Below are 23668 nucleotides of genomic sequence, written 5' to 3' on the forward strand. Positions count from 1 at the left end.
TTTAAACTAGAAGGCAAAGATTTCTGTAAGAAGATTTGAGAGGTAGAGTAATTGAGGAATGACTTGATTTAGTGCTTATTTTGGGAGCACCTTAGAGTGTATTGATTCAACTCAATACTTAGACGTTGACCAAGTAAGGCCTAGTTTTATGGAGACTAGAGAACAGAGAGGGATGCCATTTAGGTGGAGGGTTGGTGTCCAGAGACTAGAAAGGCTATGTGTTTGATTTGACATTTGAATTGGGTTCAGAAAAATTCCCACAAGTTAACATAAGTGAGTAGAGAAGGTGTTGTAGATAAAGAGCATTTTATAGGCCTGAGAGTCAGAGAGAAAGCAACTGTAGCTACTTAGGTAGTATTCAAAATGATTTTAGGTCCTAGCCAAGGAGTTTGGGTTTAATTCTTGAAGGATTGCAGAGCCGTTGGAGGTTTTGGAACCACGAAACTGATATTGATTGGTCTCATAAATACTTACCCAGAGCATGTTAGGCATTGGCAGCTCAGCTGCAGCAGAGACAGGGTCTTAACGGCAGTGACAACAGATGCAGTCCTTTGACGAAGTCTAACCTTTAGTTTCCTTTCAAACAGCTTTTCACCCCAGTAATGGTGATGATAGCTACCACATATTGATCAATTTCTGCATAGCATGCATCATGCTAAATAACCCCTTACAGTAACTCTGTGTGTGCGTGCGTGCGTGTGTATGTGTGTGTGTATTATTGGTTCCTATTGCAGAGGAGGAAATTGAGACTTAGCAGAAACTATCTAGCACATCACACAGCCGAGTAGCAGATTGGGAATTTGCACCCAGGTCCATCCTGTTCCAAAGTTCATTCTACCAAAAGCACAAACGACTAACTCTGTTCCTTCTCTACCAATGTCTCCCTGCCAGGATACCTTCTCCTTGAGCCTTGCTGCACTTGGTATGTTTTGTGTTTGCCCCCAGGGTGGATGTTACTGCTCTCTTGGACTCCCAGTTTTCTTTTTAATACCGCAGGTATTCCAAAAAGGAAAAAAAAATATACGGCAGGTATTCCAGGCCCAGGAGGATCATCGTTAATGTAACTTGGCACCTTTTTGTTCTCACCTGCAGGTGTTTATTGATCTGTGTGTTTTCATGTACTAGAGTGGGGCATCTCACACCTGATGGTGCACTTCTGGTTTAGCTGTGTGGCCTGGCATAAGTCTGCTGTGCCTGGATCTATAAAATGATAGGGTGAGCTGCGTGATATCTGAAACCCCTCTGTCTTGGGGGTTTGGGATTGACAAAGAAGCAGTAGTGGCCGTAGGATTCAGGGAGGCCAAGGGGGAATGTTGTCAAAGGGACCAGTCATTCTTTTCAGTCCTGGCCCCTGACACCGCTCTCAGTGATGTTTATGTGCATCAGTTTTCTAAAAATCTGGCTGCATGGGCCTGAAGTTCCCAGTATCAACAAACCACGAATGATGTGCCCTATCCTCAGAGCTGTTTCACTTGAGAGCTGCTGTACTTTCAGAGTGGCCTCCTTGATCCCTGTCTGTATCTTTTCTACCTTTGACTGTCCCCCTCCACATCACCGTCTTCCCTTTGTTTTTTTATCCATTCCCATTTTCTTTTTATCACCTGAAACTGGTCCCCTTCCTCCAGACCAGTCCTAACTAAGCATGAGAGGGGCCAGGGAATCCGAATAGTTTTGAGGGGTAGAGGACCGGTGGCCATTTGTTATTTTCTGTTTTTAATTTTTAATTAAGATTGTGTGTGCATCCTAATTTTTTATACTAATCCTCTCTGGACTGTCTTATGTCCCAGACCTCAGAAATCTCTTTGATTTGATAACTCAATGCCAGTTAAATACATTTAAAGTTAAAACACACTACTAGGAGGGCTACATTTGCATTCCATTTGGATCCCAAAAGGCATTCAGATTGTGGAATGTCGTATTCAGCATATTTTTTTTTGAAGAAATGCTTATGTTTATATAAACATTCCAGCACATAAAAAGGAAAAAAAAACCCTGAAAAGATAAATATTAAAATATTTAATTATGGGTGAAAGTATTATAGATGTTTTTCTTTTCATACTGCATTATGTATTTTCTGTATATTTCTTCCACATTTTAAAAAACAGTCTTAAAAGGAAAATACACCCTGGACAGAGTAGGGGTGTGTGTGAATATGTGTGTTATTTTTAGCTCCTGAGGCTCAAATATTCTGTGGGGGTATTGAGGATGGTACCATACTGAGAGGGAGTTAATAGCAAGGCTTGGCACACAAAAGCTAGGATTTGGATCCTTGTTATTTTTGTTTTTGCTTATTATAGCTAAGCTAAACTTGTCCCATCTGATGGTTGGCATTTTGTTTTGTTAAACGAGTGTCATGAGACTATTAGTCCGTAATGGGGGCACCAGAAGATGACGACACTGATAATTTACTGTCATGTTTTTAATGGCAATAGATGAATTTTAATGATAATATCTGTTATTGGTGGTGCTTTCTGCAGAAATACTAGAGTAAGAACAGAATGTTGACCTAAGTATCTGTTCATCTTTCTGCATTGGCTTATAAAGACTTTAACATTTGCCTTTGAATTTTGATTTTAAATAAGACACAATGAGAACAAGTGGTTCAGACCAGGACTTAACAGTTTTCTCTGGGTACTGTTGTCAAGTACTTTTAACAGTACTTAAAAAATAAAAATCCTCAATCCTCAGCAGATGTTGAGTTTCTGCTCTTATTTTTGTCAAAATAGGTTCCTTTAAAAATAAGGCGGGAGAGCCAATTGCCAGGATAATGGGAAAACAGCATTGTGTGGGAACGTTTCAGTAGGGTGGTTTCTTCTGAAATGCAGTTTCGCTAATCCTTGGGGAAATTTGGCTGTGAGCATGCAATTATTACATTTTTATCCACAGAATGGGCTAAAGTTGGCATCACATCCCTCACGGTTGCCAGAGGCAACACACTGATTTAATTTGTGCCCCTCTGGCAGACATTTTTGAATAATTTTAGTGATTTTTTTTTTTTTTTGTAATGGTACTTTTTCTATTTCCTTTCCAGTCTCCTACCTTTTGTTGCTCACTACTCTTCCTGATTGAGTTCTGAGGCATCTTGTGTTGGTTGAGGAGAGCAGAATAACTGAAGGTCCAGTTGTCAGAGAGGCGGTTGTCAGTTGTCAGAGAGGCGGCCTCGCTCGTGTTTCCGGAGGCTGTGGGGAGGGGGAGCGCAGGTCAGAATGCTGTCAGGGCCATGGTGGATTCCGGTCCTCTTATGACTGACAAAAATGGAACAGATCTTAGTTAGGCATGTTTGAAATCCGACTTGGAGCCAGAGACATTTACCCTAAGAGAGTTGCATCTGGAGGATTTTGAATTCTTTTGGAGTATAATTAAGATTTCTTGAGGTGCTCACCTCCTCTGTTCTGTTTCCTGCTTGTGGATTTGATATTTTTTAGGCTGACTGTTAGCATAGCATGGAGCATCACTAAATGTACATAACTCAAAGTGCAGGCGTCTCTCCTCCTACGTTAGGGGTCACAGAGACACCCAGGAAGAGCTGCCTTTCCCACCTAAGAGCTGGCCAACATTCCTGCTGGGTGTGTAGGGCTTTCCACATTGCATTACTGGGGTGGGTGTGCTTTTTTTTTTGTACAATTCTTGTGCATGCCAGAACCACTTTGATGTAATAGACGTTTGTTGTATATGTACATCTTTAAGGTAATCAGAAAGTGGGGGAGAAAATGTTAATTCTTATATCCATTGTTTCTGGAAATTTAGTTTTTTTTTTTTTTTTTTTTTAAATGCAGAGTGGACACAAATATCTACCAGATATCTTCGAGAGCAGTTGGCCAAGATTTCCGACTTTTACCACATGGCTTCCAGCACAGGTGATGGTCCTGTGCCTGTGCCACTGGATGTAGAGCAAGCCATGAAACAATGGGAGTATAATGAGAAGCTGGCATTTCACATGTTCCAGGTAACCTCCTCAAGAAACTCAAGGGTGTCCAGCATGTTTTTAAGAAGAGAGCAAGTTCTTTTTATTTATTTATTTTTTAATATTTTATTTATTTATTCACGAGAGACACACAGAGAGAGGCAGAGACACAGGCAGGGGGGAGAAGCAGGCTCCCGGATCATGCCCGGAGCCAAAGGCATCCGCCCACCTGCTGAGCTACCCAGGTGTCCCAGTTTTTTTTTTTTTTTTAAATTTCTCTCTTAAATATCCTTTCTAAACCTTTTATTTTTCAAAAATTGGATACATTTATTCAAAAAGATATTTGTGTTGGTGTTTCTCGTGTCCTAGATCTCTACAGGGCTTCGTTTCTCCATAGAAGGGTCATCTGAATTTGGCTCAGCGGCTGTATAAAGGGCAAGTAAGGAGGATGAGTAAGGGGCACGGAGCAGTGACGGATGCTCTCTGGACAAGCAGATGTAAATCATATTGACCAGAAGAGGGCGCGTGTGCTGCTGTTGGCCTGTCTATTCCTAGCGGGGAGGCAGGAGAGAGGAGTTTATTCTGCTGAAGTTGTAGGACCCGCAGAGACTTTCACTGCCTAATAGCTTGATCAGAGAGGAAGGGGGTAAAAAGGACGTGTGGCTTCTTGATTTTCCCCTTAGAGCTTTTAATTTCCAGGTTGTAGGTGACTTCTAAGAGCTCAAACTAGGGAAGAGCCTGGTTCCTTGGGAAGTCGCATTGTTGGTTTTAAGCCAGTTAAAACCACGCTTACAAATCCTAGTTCCACTTAGCAGAGGACTACCCTTGTGCCTTCCCTGAGCCTTTGAGACTTTTACTGAGCTGAGGATTTCGTCTTCGTCTTTGAAAAAGTGTCTATCAGCATGCTTAATATTTTTGGAAGGACTACTTCATGTACTGGGAGCCCTGAAATCGGTATCTGCTTTATGTATGGGAAGCAGTTAAGTCCTAAAGAGATGAATTTAATTGGGACATTAATGTTGAAATTTATTTTTTATTATTTATTTATTTATTTATTTATTTATTTATTTATTTATTTATTCATTCATTCATTCATTCATTCATTCATTCATATAAGAGAGAGAGAGAGAGAGAGAGACAGAGACAGAGAAATAGGCAGAGGGAGAAGCAGGCTCCATGCAGGGAGCCCGATGTGGGACTCGATCCTGGGACTCCAGGATCACGCCCTGGGCTGAAGGCAGGCGCTAAACTGCTGAGCCACGCAGGGATCCCTAATGTTGAAATTTAAAAGTTTCTTATAAATTGGCCATATTCTAAAACATGAAACTGACTTAGTATATACACTAATGGACACATGTGCAGAAATAAGGGTATGGGTACATCCACAAAAACATCCTGAGGATAGATGTTATGTAGCTGCTGAAAGTCAGGTTTGTGAAGACTTATTTTTTTTAGACCTTGGATTTGCCATGTCTTCTCCCTGAATTACAAAATTCTGTTTTCTTAAGTCATTAACTCAAAGCTCATAGGTCTTAAAATTTTAAACTGTACTTTTTCTGTGACCTGTTAACTCTTTGATTTTAAGCATTTTAAAAATGAGGAATGAACAACAAGTAGATACCTTGATATCATGTCAATGTGGTGTCACTGTAATCTTTTTAGTACTGGAGCTATTATTGATCAGCGTAGTTTCACACAGATTGTTGATGATGGTTGTAGTGGAGCACTGGTGATAAATAGGTGTGAAGATGTTGCTAGGAATAAAGTAGGAGTTCTTGGTAACCACTGAGGTTGTTATCAAAATGATTATAAGAACATAAGTGCCTTTCCCAGAAGACCTGTCATTTTTGTTCGTAGTTTGAAGATTCTTTCATGATGTGAATCAAAACACAAAACTCTAAGGTGACGTCGAATACGTACATGCGTAGAATGTCATAGAGGAATTGTGTATTTATATAAATGCATGTGTGTTAACATGAGGGTAATAGATGAAAATATCAATGGTGCTTGTACCACCACCCCGGTGGACCATTTTGGAAATTTGAGATGTGTTGTTATTTTTAATGTAGTTATGTTGGAATATGTATACATTATTTTATTAGACATTTTTTTCATTTCTTTTTTTGATTTTTTTTTCATTTTTGTGTTAATGATTAATCAGGTCATTATGTTGATGTTTAAGGTTATATTTTATACATAGGTCATAGTATCTGAAGTTAATTTTCGGATGGAGGCAGGGATAATAGGAAGACATTCGATCTGATGGGATTTTCCACTGCTTGCTGAGGTGATGGTGTGCTGGGGGCTTTTGTTCTTTATAATTAGCACCGTTGAATAAGTTTTCTCCTATAAGTTCATACTCCCCTGAAATCCAGCCAGGCACTTGACACGTCCTGGTAGTCTGAAAACTTTGAATTAACGTTTTTCAGTTTAGAATGAAGCAGATTACCAAAAAAATGAAAACAACAGAAGCTCCTCACCCCCAGCCCAAACCAACCATACAGAATCACACTGGGTCTTTGTTTCGTTTAGAACGTGGACCGTGATTCAGGAGACCATATTTTACTACAACAGCAAAAATACTACTAGCGAAATTACACTTAAGCATAAGAGTAAGAGTAATCGGGCTCTTTTTAGAATGTTAATTGGTTTTGCTTTTTAACATTATCGGTGTAACTTTTTCTTTGTTCATTGAAGGAAGGAATGCTAGAAAAACATGAATATCTGACGTGGATCTTGGATGTTTTAGAAAAGATCAGACCAATGGATGATGACCTTCTTAAACTCTTGTTACCACTAATGCTGCAGGTATAGTATGTGTGACGATGAGCCCGCTGGTTTTTATGGGTGGGAAATGAGTCTGATAAGGGTGGTTAAGTATGTTGATGTGAAAGAGGAAAACAGTTCTTTCTGGAATAGAAGGGAAAAATGTCTTGATGCTACAACATGTGATCAAGAGGCAATCGTTTATGTTAGCCATGTTCAGAGTTTTTAACCACATGTCCTTCTAAAGTATTCTTACCTCCACTGATTGCTTCCGTCACTGAGCTAAGCAGACAGCTCTTTAATTACTGTCTCCCGATTTACAGATTTCTGTGGAAATAAATCATCTTTTTTTTTTTTTTTAAGGATTAGAGGGTCTAATTTATTCTTTTGATGTTCTTTGAGTCCCTGGGACTGGGAGCTTCCTGTTTCAATGATTGCTCTAAGATCTGTTAAAATTTAGGTTATTTGAATAAAATTTATTAGGAAAAAAAAAAACCCAAAGTTTTTTTTTTGGAATTTTAGTGTATGAATTTGATAATTGAAGCACTGTTCGATTTTCTTCCTCTCCCTAGTGCCCTGCTGGGGACTACACCACACTAGCATCCCATGTGTCCTCCCTGTGATGGTCTGTGTCCATGTCCATTAGAGTAGCCACTAGCCACATATGGCTTTTGTGCCCTTAAAATGTGACAGGTGCAACTTGAGATGTGCTCTAAGTGTAAAATGCACACCAGATTTCAGATTTAGTTCAGGAAAAAGTGTATAAAATCTAATTAAATCTTTTGAGGTTGATTACCTGTTGAAATGATGGTACTTTGAATATAATAGACTAAATAAAATACATTATTAATTTCATATTCCCTGTTACTTTTTTAAATGTTTTTTGGAAACTTTAAATATGTGGCTTGCATGTGGTTCTGGTTGATGGCACTGGTTTCTACAGTACTTTAGAAGGTTTTTTTTTTCCCCCCATTAATGAAAAAAGTCTGTGTTAACATAGTTGTTTCACTGAATAATATCAGACCTAACTGAAGCCTGGTGTCCTTGTGCTTCTCAGTATTCGGATGAGTTTGTTCAGTCGGCTTACCTGTCTCGTCGTCTTGCCTACTTCTGTGCCCGGCGTCTTGCCTTGCTGCTGAGCGATAGCCCCAGCCTCCTGGCTGCCCACTCGCCCCACATGATGATAGGACCAAACAGCTCAAGCATCGGGGCCCCCAGCCCTGGCCCCCCTGGCCCCGTCATGAGCCCTGTGCAGCTGGCCTTCTCAGACTTCCTCTCCTGTGCACAGCACGGCCCTCTGGTTTATGGACTTAGTTGTATGTTGCAGGTAAGTCCCTGGCCCTTGCTACTTAATGTTAAAATGCGGTGTAGGAAACCACTGGGTTGAGAATTGGACCATCAAACTTTCACGTCACACTCCAGTTCCGGTTTCTTCCTCACCCACGAGATTTGCAGATTGAAATTTCATGTTTCATTTTCTCTGTGTTGGATCAAGCTGAGTGAAGACCTGTTGCTTCTGTGTAGGAGAAAGTTATCGTAGTTGTCCTGTATGATGCCATGCAGCAGTTCCATGATAAAAATCCTTCAGGGAACCCAGGGAGTAAGTCTGCTGCATTACTTTTCTTCTGGAAGACCATTCCTCCATGCAGCGTTCCGTAGCTCCCACAGTCCACATCTGAAGTTGGTTGCCATCCCTCTCTGTTTCTTTAAAGTCCAGGTAATTTATCAGGCTCTCTTCATTTGCCCTGCATCACTGCTTGCGTGGTCCTTGAACATCCAGGAGCATGTAAACCACTGGGCTGGTACTGTCAGGAATGAGGTACAGCCCTGTCCTGTGGAGCTTGCAGGTTAGTGTTCAGGTCACGTTGCCTGGGCTCTTAATGTGTCCTGCTCTTTACTAAGGGGTTTTGGGGCAAGGCTGGCCATAAAGACATGTTCTCCACTCTGGTAGTGTTTACTGTCTTGTGGGGAGGACAGGCTTATAACAGGAGGTTATATCGTGCTTATGTATGAGGCTATATAGTGATTAAACATTTAAAAAAAAGTTAAAAATGGCTGGCAGAGGGAACAACACGAGAAAGGGGCCAGAGGGCCTATCAGTCATTGTGCGTGCAGGTTGGAATTAATGGAACATAAAGTACAAAGCCTGTGGGGGGTCAGGGCATAGAAGGCTCCCTGTGTGTCTTAGGATTAGGACACCATTGGAGGGTTTGAGGCCGGGGAAATGACATGTTCAGTGGTGCGGTTTAGTTAGATTTGTTTTGGCCACAATAGAGGGAAGATTTGTGGGAGTGGCGAAGTAGGGGAAAGAGAGACACAAGGCCAAGAAGTCAGTTTGGGAGAGTGTGGGTAAGTTTGCTTTTGGACTGTGTTGGATTATTTTATTCCTTCGCATCACTAAATGGATATGTTCAAGAGGTTGTTACGTGTCTCATTCTGAAGTTGAGGAAACAGCTGGGCCCATGTGTGGATTTGAACCACTCGGCAACTTGGCTGACCTAAATCCCCGGAGGCGGTCAGATTACCCAAAGAGTTAGCAGTAAGAGGCGACCAGCGGACCCGGCAGGCCTGAGTGGTTGAGAGGTGGACAAAGGGAAGTTCTTGGAGGTGACCATGAAAATGTGGCCAGCCTGGAGAGACCAGAAAGAAGAGAGTCTTGTTATGGAGACAAGGACAAGGGAATAAGAATAGAATTCTGTTACAAGCCTAGTAATAGCATTTATTGTGTTCTTAGCCCTGTTGTAAATTATAACCTATATTAAGTCATTCAGTTCTCAGAACCATCCTATGAGATTGGAACCAGTCTTACTGCTGCAGCATTAGTGATGAAATGGTGTAGGTCACGGCGCAGGCAAGGGGCAAAGCTGGAATTCACACCAGCATTCTGGATCCGGAGTCCACATTCGTCACTGCCATGTTGAGCTGCTTCTCTAGGTGCTGCAAAAGGTTTCTACAAGGAGCTAATAGTGGGCAGTGCCCCGCAGATTGGGGAAGTCTGGTCAGAAGATGGCTGGATTGTCTTTGAGAAGAGAGTGGTCACTGATGATCGGTTGAGTAGTGGGTGAGAAGCCATCGTAAGGTGGGTTGAGGAGCAGTGAGGAGTGGGGAGGACTAACACGACCTGTTCTTTTGAGACACATGCCTGTGAAGGAAAGAGAGAGATTGCTGTTAGGTGAGTGGAGATTTTAAAAACTTACTTTTTCTGCACTGAGGGTAAATTAGTAGAGAGTGAGAACAGGAGCAGCAGAGTGTTGATAGGTCAGTGCCCTGGATGTTGGCAGCTTTGGAATTCAGAACACTGGGAAGAGCATCCTCACGGACAGGAGATGAGAAGCCCTCACCTTCTCACACACAGGAGGAAGGAGATGGGGATGTGGGGCTCAGGGACTCGACATTCTTCACGTCTGCCGTCTGGTTTCCACCAAGATGTCCGCTAGACCTCAGAATCTAGTTTTCTTAACACTTTTGCATTTGGAAAAAAAAAAAAAGGAAATACTACATTCCCTCTCTAATAAGCTCACAGAGTCTATCGCTGAGGGGCACCACAGCACGATGGTTAGGACCCTATTTTTCAGAATCATCGCAGACCTGATTTTAGCCTCTGCTCTGCCACTGACTAACTTGAACCTTGAGCCTCCATTTCCTGAGTGTGAGGGGGACGGTGACCGTTCTTACTTCATTGCCACATAGAGTTGGGGTTACGATGACTGAAAGCTTGCAGGGCGGGGTACAGGACAGGGTAAGTGCTTGATTAAACTGGAGCCCTACTGTTTCATCTGCGTTTAGGAGGCAGGAGGGTTAGTGTAGTGGTTCCAGGCACGCGTGCTGAAATCAGCTACTAACCTCCACCATGGCTCATGCTCCTCTTTGGTAGACTTGGGGAGGAACACTTCTACCTCGGGGCGTTTCTGGGACCCAGGGGTGAGGTGGTCATCGAAGTGCTTCATGCAAACTGCTTGAGTAAGAAACCTCTAAGGTAGGGGTTGACAGACCCTGGAGGCCAAATCCAGCCTAGGAGCTAAGAATACATTTTATATTTTCAGTGAATTATTAAAGCAAAATAAAAGAATATGTGGCAGAGATTATAGGTGACCTGCAAAATTTAAAGCATTTATTCTGGTCCCCCCCCCCCCCTGGCTTTTTATAGAAATTTGCCACCTGCCGGTCCAGGGTTATTGCCTGTCCAACATTTATTTTACTGCATTATCTCAGAGATGATGTCATAGATTAAAAAAAAAAAGTTCCTCCTTAGATTTTAAAACCTTAGGAAATAACATATCCTAATTCCATCTCATTTTTCTAATTGCATGAAAAAATTGTTTTAAGCGACTATTTTTCACTGATGATTACTGTGTTTTTGTTAACTTTCCTAGGTTTTTCTGGGCTGAAATGTTAGCTTATGAATTATAATATTTCTTACTTTCTCAGTAGTTGTACTCCCTTTCAAATTAGTAATTTTGTTTGTTTTTTAAAGATTTTATTTTATTTTTTTTGAGAGAGAGAGAGCAGGAGCAGGGGGAGGGAGGGTCAGTGGGAGCGGGGGAAGGAGAAGCAGACTCCCTGCTGAGCCCCAACTCGGGGCTCCGTGCATCTCCACCCTGAGATCATGACCTGAGCTAAAGTCAGACACTTAGCTGACCGAGCCACCCAGGTATCCCTCAAATTAATAACTCTTAGTTTTGTCTTAGGACTTGAAACCTTGAGAATGTGCAGGGGTAAGCGGTGCATATTCTAAACCTACTGATAGGAAACTATTAGTATGGTTATGATAAGGCATCCTTTTTGCTTTGAAGCTATTATACTTTTCTCATTCCTTTAAATATCAAGATTTTCCTGCTCCATTTCCAGACTGTCACTCTCTGTTGCCCAAGTGCCTTGGTGTGGAACTATTCCACAAACGACAATAAGAGCGCGAACCCAGGCTCGCCCCTGGATCTGCTGCAGGTGGCCCCTTCCAGCCTCCCCATGCCAGGTGGGAACACGGCCTTCAATCAGCAGGTAGGCTTTCCGTTACGGGGGTTCGATGGGTGTTTTCATTCTTGAGGGGCATCATGGCATGGGGGCCAAGTAAGTTTTAGCGTCTCGGATGCTCATCCCAACCCTGCTCCCCCTTCTCTGTGGAGAACTTGGGGCAAGTATGTGGCCTCTCTGAACCATAGATGTCCATCACGCTGCCCCTTTTCTTCTTTCCCTCTTGCGGGGCAGTTCCTCCAGAGTTCTGCTACCCAGACAGACAGTAGTTACGGTGGTGGTTCTAATACATGACCGCGGCTCTCCTAGTTGGTACTCTGTGATATTTAATAACTGTGTTTTTATTAGTCAGTTTTATTAATGTGGGGTTATTTGGTCCAGGGACTTAAGAATCTTAAACTACAGGATCGTGACTAATGTTGACAATAAAAATCTGTTTTTTACCAAGCATTTTTCTTAATAAAACATGCCTGGTTGTTTTTTTTTTTTTTTCTTTTTTTTTTGGGGGGGGGGTGGTTGTTTTCATACATAGAAAAATGTCTCAAGAAGGATACATTAGAGCTTTCACTTTCCCATATGATAATCCTACAAAAATTTTCACTTGTAATAAAGCAAGTGTTAGTTTTCTGGGAGCATTTGTTATTGACAACTGGCATTGAGCCACCACTTGTAAATTTTAAAATGTGCTTCTTGGGCAACAGGCTAAATTTGCTATGATGTTAGTCAGGATCGCGGTTCATTGTAGGATGCTGTGCTCACGTGGGAGAACCTGACATGATTTAGACAGCCACCGTGGCTTTCCAAGCACAAGTTAATTAGAAGCGATTATCTTTCAGGTTCGGGCAAGGATTTATGAGGTGGAACAGCAGATAAAACAAAGAGGCCGAGCAGTGGAAGTTCGGTGGTCTTTTGACAAGTGCCAAGAGTCAACAGCAGGTACAGCACACGAGAGAAGAAGGAGTGCTTCTGAATGTTGGCCTTTAGGGCGTGTTTCTGATTCTTACAAAATCCGTCCCCATACTGAGTAAGGGTGCTTTTCGGCGGAGCCACCTAGTGACTGTTGAGGCATTCTTCATTCCGTGCCCTTTAGCTCCTGGCTGTCTAGAACGTCAGGTTTGGTTTTGTTGGCATTTCTTACATGCTGAGAATGACACTTCCTTAAAATCCCCTTTGCCCTACATATTGATGATTTTGTACTATGCTGTTCTGGCTTCGTTTAACCTCTTTAAATGCTTGCTTAATTTCCACATCCAGGAGTGACCATTAGTCGGGTTTTGCACACGTTGGAAGTGTTGGATCGACATTGTTTTGACCGAACTGATTCCAGCAATTCAATGGAGACGCTTTATCATAAGATTTTCTGGGCAAACCAAAACAAAGATAACCAAGAGGTAGCTAATGTTTTTCTTCTTTTCATTTTAATTTTCTCAACCTATTTTTCTTTCTTCCTTTCCTTTCCTTCTCTTTCTCTTTCCCTTCTTTTCTTTTCTTTTCTTTTTTTTCTTTTCTTTCCTCTTTTTTCATTCATTCCATTCTGGCAAAGCCTTTTCTGTGAAGTATAATAGCTTAGAAGGTGTCTACACCCTGAAATCATTTTTTTGTTGGACTGAAACCCCTCCAGATTATTAAAATGGAATGATCATTGGGCTGATTAACCTAGGTGTATTTATTGGAAAGATTTTTCTTGGCCATTATTATCACCCCCATCATTTTAGTTCTAGCACAGTATCCATTTAGTGATTGGACTTCATTCTGGCTTTAACTTAGAGGGATTGTATTTTAATATTTAGAGCAGTGAGTGAATATTGTAGTCATGATCTTTGAAAAATCTGTATGCAATGTATTAGGATTCTCCAGAGAAACAGAACCAACATGGAGAGGGGGAACCAGTATACACACATATATATGTATACACACACACACACGCATAATTGTGTGTGTGTGTGTGTATACATAATTTTCCAATTTATTTTAAGGAATTGGCTCACATGATTATGAGGGCAGGCAAATCTGAAATGTGCAGGGCAGGCTAGCAGCCTGGGGACCCTGGGAACAGTTGATGTTGCAGTTTGAGTCTGAAGCCTGTATAGAAGCAGAATTCCTTCTTCCTTGGGGACCTGTCTTTTCTTTTAAGGCCTTCAACTCATTGGGTGAGGCCCACTCATATTATGGAGGATAGTCTGCTTTCCTCAGAGTTAACTGATTTAAATGTTATCCACATTTAAAAAAAATAACCTTCACAGCAACATCTAGACTGGAATTTGACCAAAAAAACTGTACCGTGGCCTAACCAAATTCACAAGTAAAGTTAACTATCACAGACAATTTTTTTATTTTTAAAGATTTTATTTGGGGATTCTCCGAGTGGCCCAGCGGTTTAGCGCTGCCTTCGGCCCAGGGCGTGATCCTGGAGACCCAGGATCGAGTCCCACGTCGGGCTCCCTGCATGGAGCCTGCTTCTCCCTCTGACTGTGTCTCTGCGCCTCTCTCTCTCTCTCTCTCTCTCATGAATAAATAAAATCTTTACTTTTTAAGATTTGTATTTATTTATTATTTTATTTATTTTTATTTATTTATTATTTTTATTTATTCATATGAGAGAGAGAGAGAGAGAGAGAGAGAGAGAGAGAGGGAGGGAGGCAGGCAGAGACACCAGGATCACGCCCTGGGCTGAAGGCAGGTGCTGAACCGCTGGGCCACCCAGGCTGCCCTATCACAGACAATTATTATCCTATGCTTTCTTGGATTAGATTGTTTCATGATTGAACTGCTGTATAAACAAAGGTTTTTCAGTTTTTTACTCTCACCCTTAATTTGGGAGAATGAGCAAGCTTGTCTGTCTTCTTTTTACAGTGGAGAGCACTTATGGTATATCCAGGTTGTGTTAGGCACTGGGAACGAAGAGGTAAATATTAAGACATGGCACCTGCGTTTAAGGAAGACCTTAGTTAACTGATTACTATTATCTTTGAATTTTGTACTAGCCTTTGAGAATGCATATGTGGAAGGGAGAGATTAAACCAGAGAAACAATAACCCCAAACCTTTCCTTATCTCCCACCCTTAGGCGAATCTGATGTGAATCTGCCATAGGTTATTCCTCTTTCTGGAATAATTTGTGGTGTCACCCTGCTTCTCAAAGATGAGGTTCAAGTTCACTGCTGCCCAGTAGAATGTCAGAATGTTGAGTGAGGTACAGACGGAGCATATTTTCTCATTCGCTGTGAAGTCTCAATAGCGATGCTTTAGTACTTCCATAGAGTATACTGATTATAAGTCTGTGTAATTTTCCACTTATTCACACAAGTTAGAGTGTTACTTTGTTCTTTCAGGGTGTCTATTTGTGATAAAGACTTTCTTAGGTAAAAAGTTGTAAGACTGTTAAGGTTTTTAATATATAGAAGTGAGATACCAGGGAAGAAAGTAGGCGTAACTAAAATTCAAGATGTCCTTTTGCTCTGCTAAGCTTCTTGCACCAAGTGTTGAGTTAACACTGCATTATTCCCTTGTGAGCATTTTAGCAAGTGCACCAGAACCGCTTGAGTTTTGTGATTAGCCTGACTATAGAACTCTCAAGTGAAGGAACCGATCAACTTCAGAGTTACATGCCCCATTCACCAACAGAGACTTAAGTTATTCATTAGCTCTCCTTAAGAGAAAATGATCTAAGTGTCTTATCAACTGCAGAAATTAACTTTTAACTTACATATACTAAAAATATAAAAAAATATATATTAAAATACGTTAAACTACATATCAAAATATATATACTGAATATATAATATATATATATATATATATTCTTTTTTTTCAAGTAAGCCCCACGCTGGGTGAGTTCAATGCGAGGCTCGAACTCATGTCCCCGATATCAAAGGACCTGAAGTGAGATCAAGGGTCAGATGCTAACTCGACTGAGCCACCCAGGCACCGCAAGTTTTATATTTTTGAGTAAAATCACGCTATCAGCTCTGTAAAGCACAGTTGCCTCCAGTGAGGGACTTCACCCGGGAAACAGGGAGGTGGATGCCACTAGAGGGCGACATGTGTTTAGGGCAGAGAGTCCTGGATGTTCTAGTGACCTACTTCATTGGAAGGAATGTCCGAGTTGCCCATTTAGGGGTAATTATGTTGAATGTTGACTCAACCATGGAAAGATTTGTTGTGAGCGAGCGGTTGCTTTGTGGTGACAGTGCTCTTTTATGAGTAAGACAAAAATTCTATTTCAAACCTGTAATTCCAACTGGTCACCTTTTCATAATCTGCCAGAAAGAATAACTGGGCAGATCCAGTTAATTTAACATTAGGATAATTTTTCAACATTAAAATATTTAACATTGAGTTTTATTGAATATTAAATTTTTACTCTTACAGTATAGCTTTGGCATTTGTGTGTGCATCAAAACGCGTATGTGTGTATATATGCATGCAGTGTTTCATCTTTGTGCTTACTCTTTACTAGGGTCCGCTATTTTCTTGACTACCAAGTCACTTTATGTATTTCTGGAATTCATGTCGGAGCTGTGGAGTTGTACTAATGATGATCAGCTGTGTGACCTTGAACAAGTTACCCATAGGCTCGGTGCTTCCGTGCCTTTTACATGTTAGGGCGAGTGCTCTATGCCAACTTATCTGTCCCCTCAAGGATATGAGCACTTTGAGAATTATAAAGTACTGTGTAAATATATTAAAAAGTGTTAATGATAAATAGCAATACTTATTAATAGCATTAGTATTACATTTGAAGATCCAATATGATGAAACTATAATCTTCTGATTAGAAAGAGTTGAATAAAGTGGTGTGGTTAGGATTCAGAAACCGTTCTCACTTCTTGAAAATGTGCTTCCTCTTTTTTGGTTGCATAGTTTGTGTGAGGACTTAGACAACATGAAAGATAATAGAAAAAAAGTGACCAACCTCTGCAGTTGCAATGAGCTTGAGGTTTGCTTTTGGTGAAGTTGTGTTTAGGTAGGCCCAGGCCCTAGGTTGCTCAGCCTGCTTCCCCACGCCTGTTTGGGAAAGTTGAACTTACCCTTCTTGATTCCTTTTTCTCTGGAACCGCTAAAAGGAAATCTAGGTCTTCCTACTTTGTTGTAGGGAGTTAGGAGAGCAGCTGTACCGATGGGACGCGGAATCTGAAGTTCAGATTTATGTGTGTCATTAGTCTCGATATTTGGTCAAAGGCTGTTGAAAATGGTAATGCACAGGATGAAGGTGTTTGAAACCTTCGTCCTGTCCTGTGGTTGTACTCTGCGGTCATGAGGGTGAGAGTGTGCCCCACGATGAACTGTGTCAGGCCTGTAGAGTGCTTCCACTCATTGTCCATGGACTGTGTTATTCCTTTACCCTCTCCTTCCCTGCTGCCCCCTCTTATCCTCAGCAGCTACTTCTCTGTTAGGGCTTGGCTACTGTTGTAAGAGGTAAAAATATACATCTCAAAACACTTAATGTTTCCTTATTCTAGATCTATGCTGCTTGATTTTTCATTCAGTGTAGTGTGAGATATAAAACTTGTAATGCATAGGACAGGGCTCAGAGACTCGTATTGCATGGTGGTCAGGCAGGTGGTGCAAGTTAATGGTAGGCTGGTGCATCCAGGGCCACTGAGAGGCGACTGGGGAGGGGGCATGCCCTTTCTGAGTAGAGTGGCCTGGCTCAGATTCTAGTTGGAAATGCAGACCTGCTGCCGTCTGATCATTCAACATTTTAAGAGAAATTGGATGTCAAGACTTACATGTAAACTTTTTCAGTCTTAAAACACTCCGTAGACCAAGCAATGTGTCTGTTGGCCATGTTTGCCCAGACACCTGTCGCTTTGCAACTCCTGGCACCTGTTTTATACTTTGGCTTATGGATTTGCCTGTTTAGTGTTTCAGAAGAACCATTTGTGCTCTGGATGATGGAGGCAGAGAAGCCTGATGTCCACACAAAGGACTGTTGTTGGGAATTGGCGGGGGGGGGGGGGGGGAACCTCCTGATTCCAAGTCCTAAGTGAGTTTCTCTCACTACAGGCGGGGGCCGCTTTGCCGACCTCAAGTCTGAAGATGAGGTGTCCTTCAGCCTCACAGAGCACCCAGACCTCTTCCTTCCTGTTGGCTTCTTCCCTTGTTTGTGTTGGGCGTGAAGGGAGAAGTAGCTGTATCTTTGAGTCCCCCAGGGACATGGATAGAAGGGAAAGTCTAAAGACGGCAGGAAGAGCTGCCTTTTCACTTCTCTCTTTGTTATGCACGGAAGCTGACTTTCTACTGAGTAATGAAAAGGCCAGAGCAGCTGCAGTAACACGTATGTTTTCCTCTTTCCCTGCTGTTAAACAGAACCATCACACACCCAAACCTGAACATCTAAATAACTTACTGTTTCATTTCTGCTTAGAGTAGTCACGAAGCATTCTCTGAATAGGCGGGATGAGTTCGTACTGATTTTTTCTTTTTACTTGAATGGCATAGGCCCAGAGTCGAGAGCAGCTGTCTTACCTCTGGCCCAGGCCTCCAGGGCCATACCAGGTCTGCATCAGTGTGGCTGAAGAACTCGGGCCACCATGCAACGGAAAATCTCAGTTTCTGTCATTGCTGGGCTTGTTCCATGTTTTTCTTCCCGCTAGCCTGTAGCGCCATAGGTCAGAGTCTGTGTTCCTTTTGTTGGCCAGCTCAGGCTTAACACCATGCCTGGGGCCCAAGAAGTACTCAGGAAATATTTACTGAATTTGTTTTTGGGGGCTTACATAAAAGCTGCTGGGGACAGTGAGCTGGAAAGGAAAGCCCTCTATGAGACTGGGTTTGGAAGGGTCGGTAGTGGGGGCGCCTGGGTGTCTTCAGTTGGTTAAGTGTCTTCCTTGGGCTCAGGTCATGATCCCAGAGTTGAGCCCCGTGTCAGGCTTCCTGCTTAGCAGGGAGTCTGCTTCTCCCTCTCCCTCTGCTTCCCCTCCATCTCCTCATGCTCATGCTCTCTCTCATTCTCAAATGGATGGATAAAAATCTTTAACAAAAAAAAAGTGGGGCAAGAGTAAGGAGAGCAAGGGTAAGTGCAGTAATAAAGCCAACATATTGTATAGATTTTAACAATGGTACAGGTTCAGACATATAAGAAAAAAATGCAGGGAGAGTAGGGGTGTGGCCGACAGGAGAGGTCTCAGCTTGTGAAATCAGTAGGTTAGTAGTAGTGCCTGTCTTTGGCATTATGTACAATTCACTTAACCTTGATGAGTCTCAATTTTCCCATTTGTAAAATGGGATTTCTACCTCCTGATGATATGAGAATGATCTGAAACAATATCAATAAAACCCTTAAATATTTATAGTGCCTAGTGTGTAAATGAGTACTCAGTGAACACTACTTACTATTATAACTGATTTATAGTTAGGGAGGCAGTTAAACTCTAGAGACATGGAAGGAATATGGTCCCTTTGGACTATTGTGGACACACGCACACACACATGCACGCACAACTAGCCATCACACAAGCCATTAGTCCATAAAGCACAGCCAGGATCTGTCAGACTTTTTACATTTTTGGATTTTCCCAAAGACTTTACCCTCAGTGGGGAAGCAATTGGATGCGATTGGCCCACCAAGGTGAGGTGGCCGTAGTACTACCATGTAGTAAAAGAGATTATGCTCATTCCGTAGTACTACCATGTAGTAAAAGAGATTATGCTCATTCCGTTGCTTAGGGTTGTTTTTTTTTTTTTTTTTTTTTGGAGGGGGAGGGCTTTGGTTTTGTTGTTTTTTAATGTTTAAGAAAAAAGTCACTTTCCGGCAGCCTGGGTGGCTCAGTGTTTAGCATTGCCTTCGGCCCAGCGTATGATCCTGGAGACCCAGATTCAGTCCCGCATCGGACTCCCTGCATGGAGCCTGCTTCTGCTTCTCTGCCTCTCTCTGTCTCTCATAAAGAAATAAATAAAGTCTTAAAAAAAAAAAAAAACAACAGTCGCTTTCAAAAATTAAGACTCAAGATAACAAAGTCAAATGAGGCAAAAGTTAAGCAAACAAGGAAAACATACCTAGGTGGCTTCCTGTGGAGATGTATATGCTGAATTTTAGAATTGTTAATGCTGGTCACAGCCCTGTCCCAGCACATTGTACTGCAGAAGTCACACTGTGTCCTACTAGACGCCTGAAGGGGGAATTGCCAATCTCTTAGAGCTACCATTTTCTTCTTTCTTAAGGTAAATCTATCAGTGAAAGGGTCATTATTTAACGGGTGGGGGCGGTGGAGGGGGGGAATGGCAGGTCCAGACATTTTAGACAGTGCTATTATTGATAAGGGTCAGTAATGGATCCATTTACATTGTGGTGGGCCTCTTTGTTTTTGAGCATGTTAATACGACTCTTTTTTCTTCAGCCTTTATCTTAAACAGTTGGCCCTGTTTTAAGTGTGTTATGTCTCATGGACTTTTTCCCTGGCCAATGAGACACATGTCTAAAAATTTTTTTTTTCTTTATATCCTACTTAGCAGATGAGTAAACCAAGGTGTAGAGCAAATTAGTAAATTGTCCAACCTCATACCCAACTCATTGGTGGGAAAATAGGGATTAGAATCTTAAATGGTTCTAGAACCCAACTCTTTCTTTAAAAATTTTTCATTTAAAATTTATTTTATTTTTTTATTTATTTTTTATTTTTAAGTAGGCTCCACACCCAGTGTGGAGCCCAGCATGAAGCCTGGACTTCTACTCTGAGATCAAGACCTGAACTGAGGTCAGGAGCTGAATGCTCAACTGACTGAGGCACCCAGGTGCCCCGAGGACTCAGCTTTTGACTAGTCCATTCCATTCCTTGTCCCACTTCTTTAATAAACCATTTCATTTCAGATAACTATAGAGGACAGACAAGTGTCAGGTGTAATTTTGGAAAAAGGAGGGAAAAACTTTTATAATTGCCACAGTTTCCATATTAATATTGGCATATTTATTTGCAGGAACAATCTCTGATTTTTAAAGGCTTGACAATTTCAACATAATAAACAATATTTAAGCTAGAAAATCCAAATCTTCAAGTTGAACAAGCTGACCCCTGTAGAATATCACAAACTTGAGGCTACTTCAGACCTGGATTTGAGTCCTGGCTCTGCTGTCCAGTAGCTGGGTGGATTCCAGCCAGTTACTTGTTCCCTTGTGTCATTGTCACTGTACAGCGCCTTACTACTAGAATCCACTTCACTTGGTACCATGGGGTAAACACCTAGTAAATGCCAGTTGTTATCTTCATGGTTGGATGACTTTATCAACCTAGTACCATGTTTTAAAAATTTGTGTTTCCCTGTTTCTTACCTGTATGTTCCCTTCATTTCTCATAAAAGGCAAGTAGTAAAGCATATTGTACCATACAGTGATGACTTTTTGATTATTAAGTCTGGAGAGACCTGACACTTTTCATGGAGTTTTGGAGGGAGTTATTTTATAATTTATCTTGTGTATGACTTATTTTTATTTAGAGAGATAGAGTGTGTGTGCGCATATGCTCTTGTGCGTGTGTAAGCCGGAGAGTGCAGAGAGAGAGAATCTTAAGTAGACTCCACACCCAGAATGGAGCCTGACCCTGAGCTTGATCTCATGACCACGAGGTCATGATGGGCTGAAATCAAGAGTCAAACACTTAACCAACTGAGCCACGCAGGTACCTCCTCATGCAGGATTTCTGTTATCATGCAGTTGTATCATTCTCAAAATTCTATTTTTTTGCATTTGTGTTATTATTTAAATGTTGATGATATAACTGGAGAAGAGCAGATTCATTTCCTAGGTGTCCTAAGACCTAACGGCTATCAACATTGATTCTAAGGATGTGAGAGGAGGAAAACCTGCCCTTTTCCTCTTCAAAATATCAGGCATCTTAAATATCTTTTGGAAATTTACACAGGGAATCTATCATTCGTATTTAGAAAGACTTGTCACAAGTGGATACTGCTTATATCTAAATATTGTGTCTTCTGGGTTTGTGGTTAACAGTCTTAGTCTTACTGCTTTCTGCGGAGATCCTTCGTGTAAGTGCTATTTGTGATCACGTACAACAGGTTTATGTCCTATTAGCAGTTTAGACCACGATTTAACTTAATGCAGTTCTTGAAATTCATCCAGATTTCTGTAAATGTGCCTTAGGTTGCAAGCCATTAGCTAATTTCACTACTCTATATATTATTCCGTGTTATTTATTGATGCTGTAATATAACTTTTTAATCCAGATATGACCATTTTGTTTAATGTTGACTAAGAGTGATTAATTACATTTATAAACATGTCCCATTAGGCTCAGATTAAAAAGCTATTGAAGAGCTTTATTTTAGTATCTGATCTCAAGTTTTTTGAGTTTGCTGTTGCTTACGGTAATGAGTCATTGGTTTTTCCCATTCCTTTTTATGGTGTCGTTTCATAATATCAGTAGTATATTAAGACATTTCTTAAAATAGCAAACACTCTCATCAAGTATCTTCTAATTTCTGGAGGAAGCCTGACTGTCAGATGTAGTTGTCAATTATTTTCCCTTCTTTGTTGTAACAGAATAGAAGGCCTGTGGTTAGTTTTTATAGGCCATTAGGTTATTGAGTGGTTGAGTAAGAATGGAATTAGACTTAATCTATTGAGTTTATACCCACTCTTTCCAGGAAAGAAGAATGTGACAGACCTTGATGATGAGGATCTCCACATTTGGGTTATCTTTACTGTAGATGTAGATAGCACCATTAATGATGATGATTTGCTATAGAGTCAATAATGATTTCAGTATTTTACCATTGTGGGTGTGTCCAAAGTTCATGAGGCCAAATGAACAATGCTGTTATTTGAAGGGCATTACTGATTTTTGAATTTTGTATCCATCCATTCATTGTCATGTTTGTTCTCATTATGGTGACTATTTCTTATTGTGATTTTTAAAAAATATTTTTTGTTGAAGTACAACGTTATTATAATACAGCGTAGAATGATAGAGTGTTATTAGTTTCAGGTTTCTTATGATTTTTATGTACATAGAATGGAATACATTTATTTTTTGAAAGATTTTATTTATTTATTTGTGAGAGGCACACAGAGAGGCAGAGACATAGGCAGAGGGAGAAGCAGGCTCCCTACGGGGAGCCAGACATAGGACTCGATCCTGGGACCCTGGGATCACCTGAACCGAAGGCAGATGCTCAACCACTGAGCCACCCAGGCATCCTTGGAATACATTTTTTATAAGAAGTGCCCTTTGACCCACAACTTGGACCTTTCTCTCACTCTTCTCCCCAGAAGGGGGCATGTTTGCATCAGAGCTCTTCCTGTGGAGCACATAGCATGGATTTGACTCTTAGGTCTGTGACCTGGTAGCTTTGAGACATTTAACAAGCTATTTAACCTTCAGGCCTCAGTTTGCTCAACAGTCATAGCATCGTAGTGAAAGTATTAGAATGGAGCATACTATATAGCAGGCACTCATTCTGTACGTGAGCAGTAACCCCTGTTCATGTTGGAACGTGTCCTTTGGATATTTTCCTGGGCGTTTATGTAGACAAATATGAACACTTAGCAACAAGTTGGAGGACATGAATGAGTTACATTCTACAAAATTATTATGTAGGATTTTCTTTTTCTCTCTGCTTAATATTGTCTATCGCTTTTTGCTTGTTTTTGTTCTAGTCATGATGCTCAGCTCTTTTATTCTAATAAAGTCTTCTAGTTTTCTAGGTTTTTCTGGTTCTCCAGTTCTTCTTATTCATTCATTCATTCATTCATTCATTCATTCATTCATGATAGACAGAGAGAAGCAGAGACACAGGCAGAGGGAGAAGCAGGCTCCATGCAGGGAGCCCAACGTGGGACTCTCGGTCCCGGGACTCCAGGATCACACCCTGGGCCAAAGGCAGGCGCTAAACCGCCAAGCCACCCAGGGATCTCCTTCTCCAGTTCTTCTAGTTCTCTGGAGGAAGATAATGATTTTATGTAAACTCTAGTAATGTTGCCATATCCTTTCAAGTATTTATTCCTCCTTCCCATTGGCTAAGTCCTTCAGAATCATGCTAAATAGTGGGGTCAGCATCCCTGACTCATTAAATT

The 23668-nt window shown here is 41.3% G+C and overlaps 1 protein-coding gene across 1 annotated transcript in view; it reads left to right on the plus strand.

Moving 5' to 3' along the window:
* MED12L (mediator complex subunit 12L) overlaps positions 1-23668 on the plus strand; it is a 317933-nt gene that overhangs the window by 60577 nt on the left and 233688 nt on the right. The window contains 6 exon segments of the mRNA XM_055321579.1: positions 3777-3946; positions 6602-6712; positions 7728-7997; positions 11519-11668; positions 12478-12577; positions 12896-13032. Coding sequence (XP_055177554.1) covers positions 3777-3946; positions 6602-6712; positions 7728-7997; positions 11519-11668; positions 12478-12577; positions 12896-13032 — 938 coding nt within the window.

The sequence above is a fragment of the Nyctereutes procyonoides genome, unplaced genomic scaffold (assembly GCF_905146905.1).
Source record: "Nyctereutes procyonoides isolate TBG_1078 unplaced genomic scaffold, NYPRO_anot_genome, whole genome shotgun sequence".
NCBI lineage: Eukaryota > Metazoa > Chordata > Mammalia > Carnivora > Canidae > Nyctereutes > Nyctereutes procyonoides.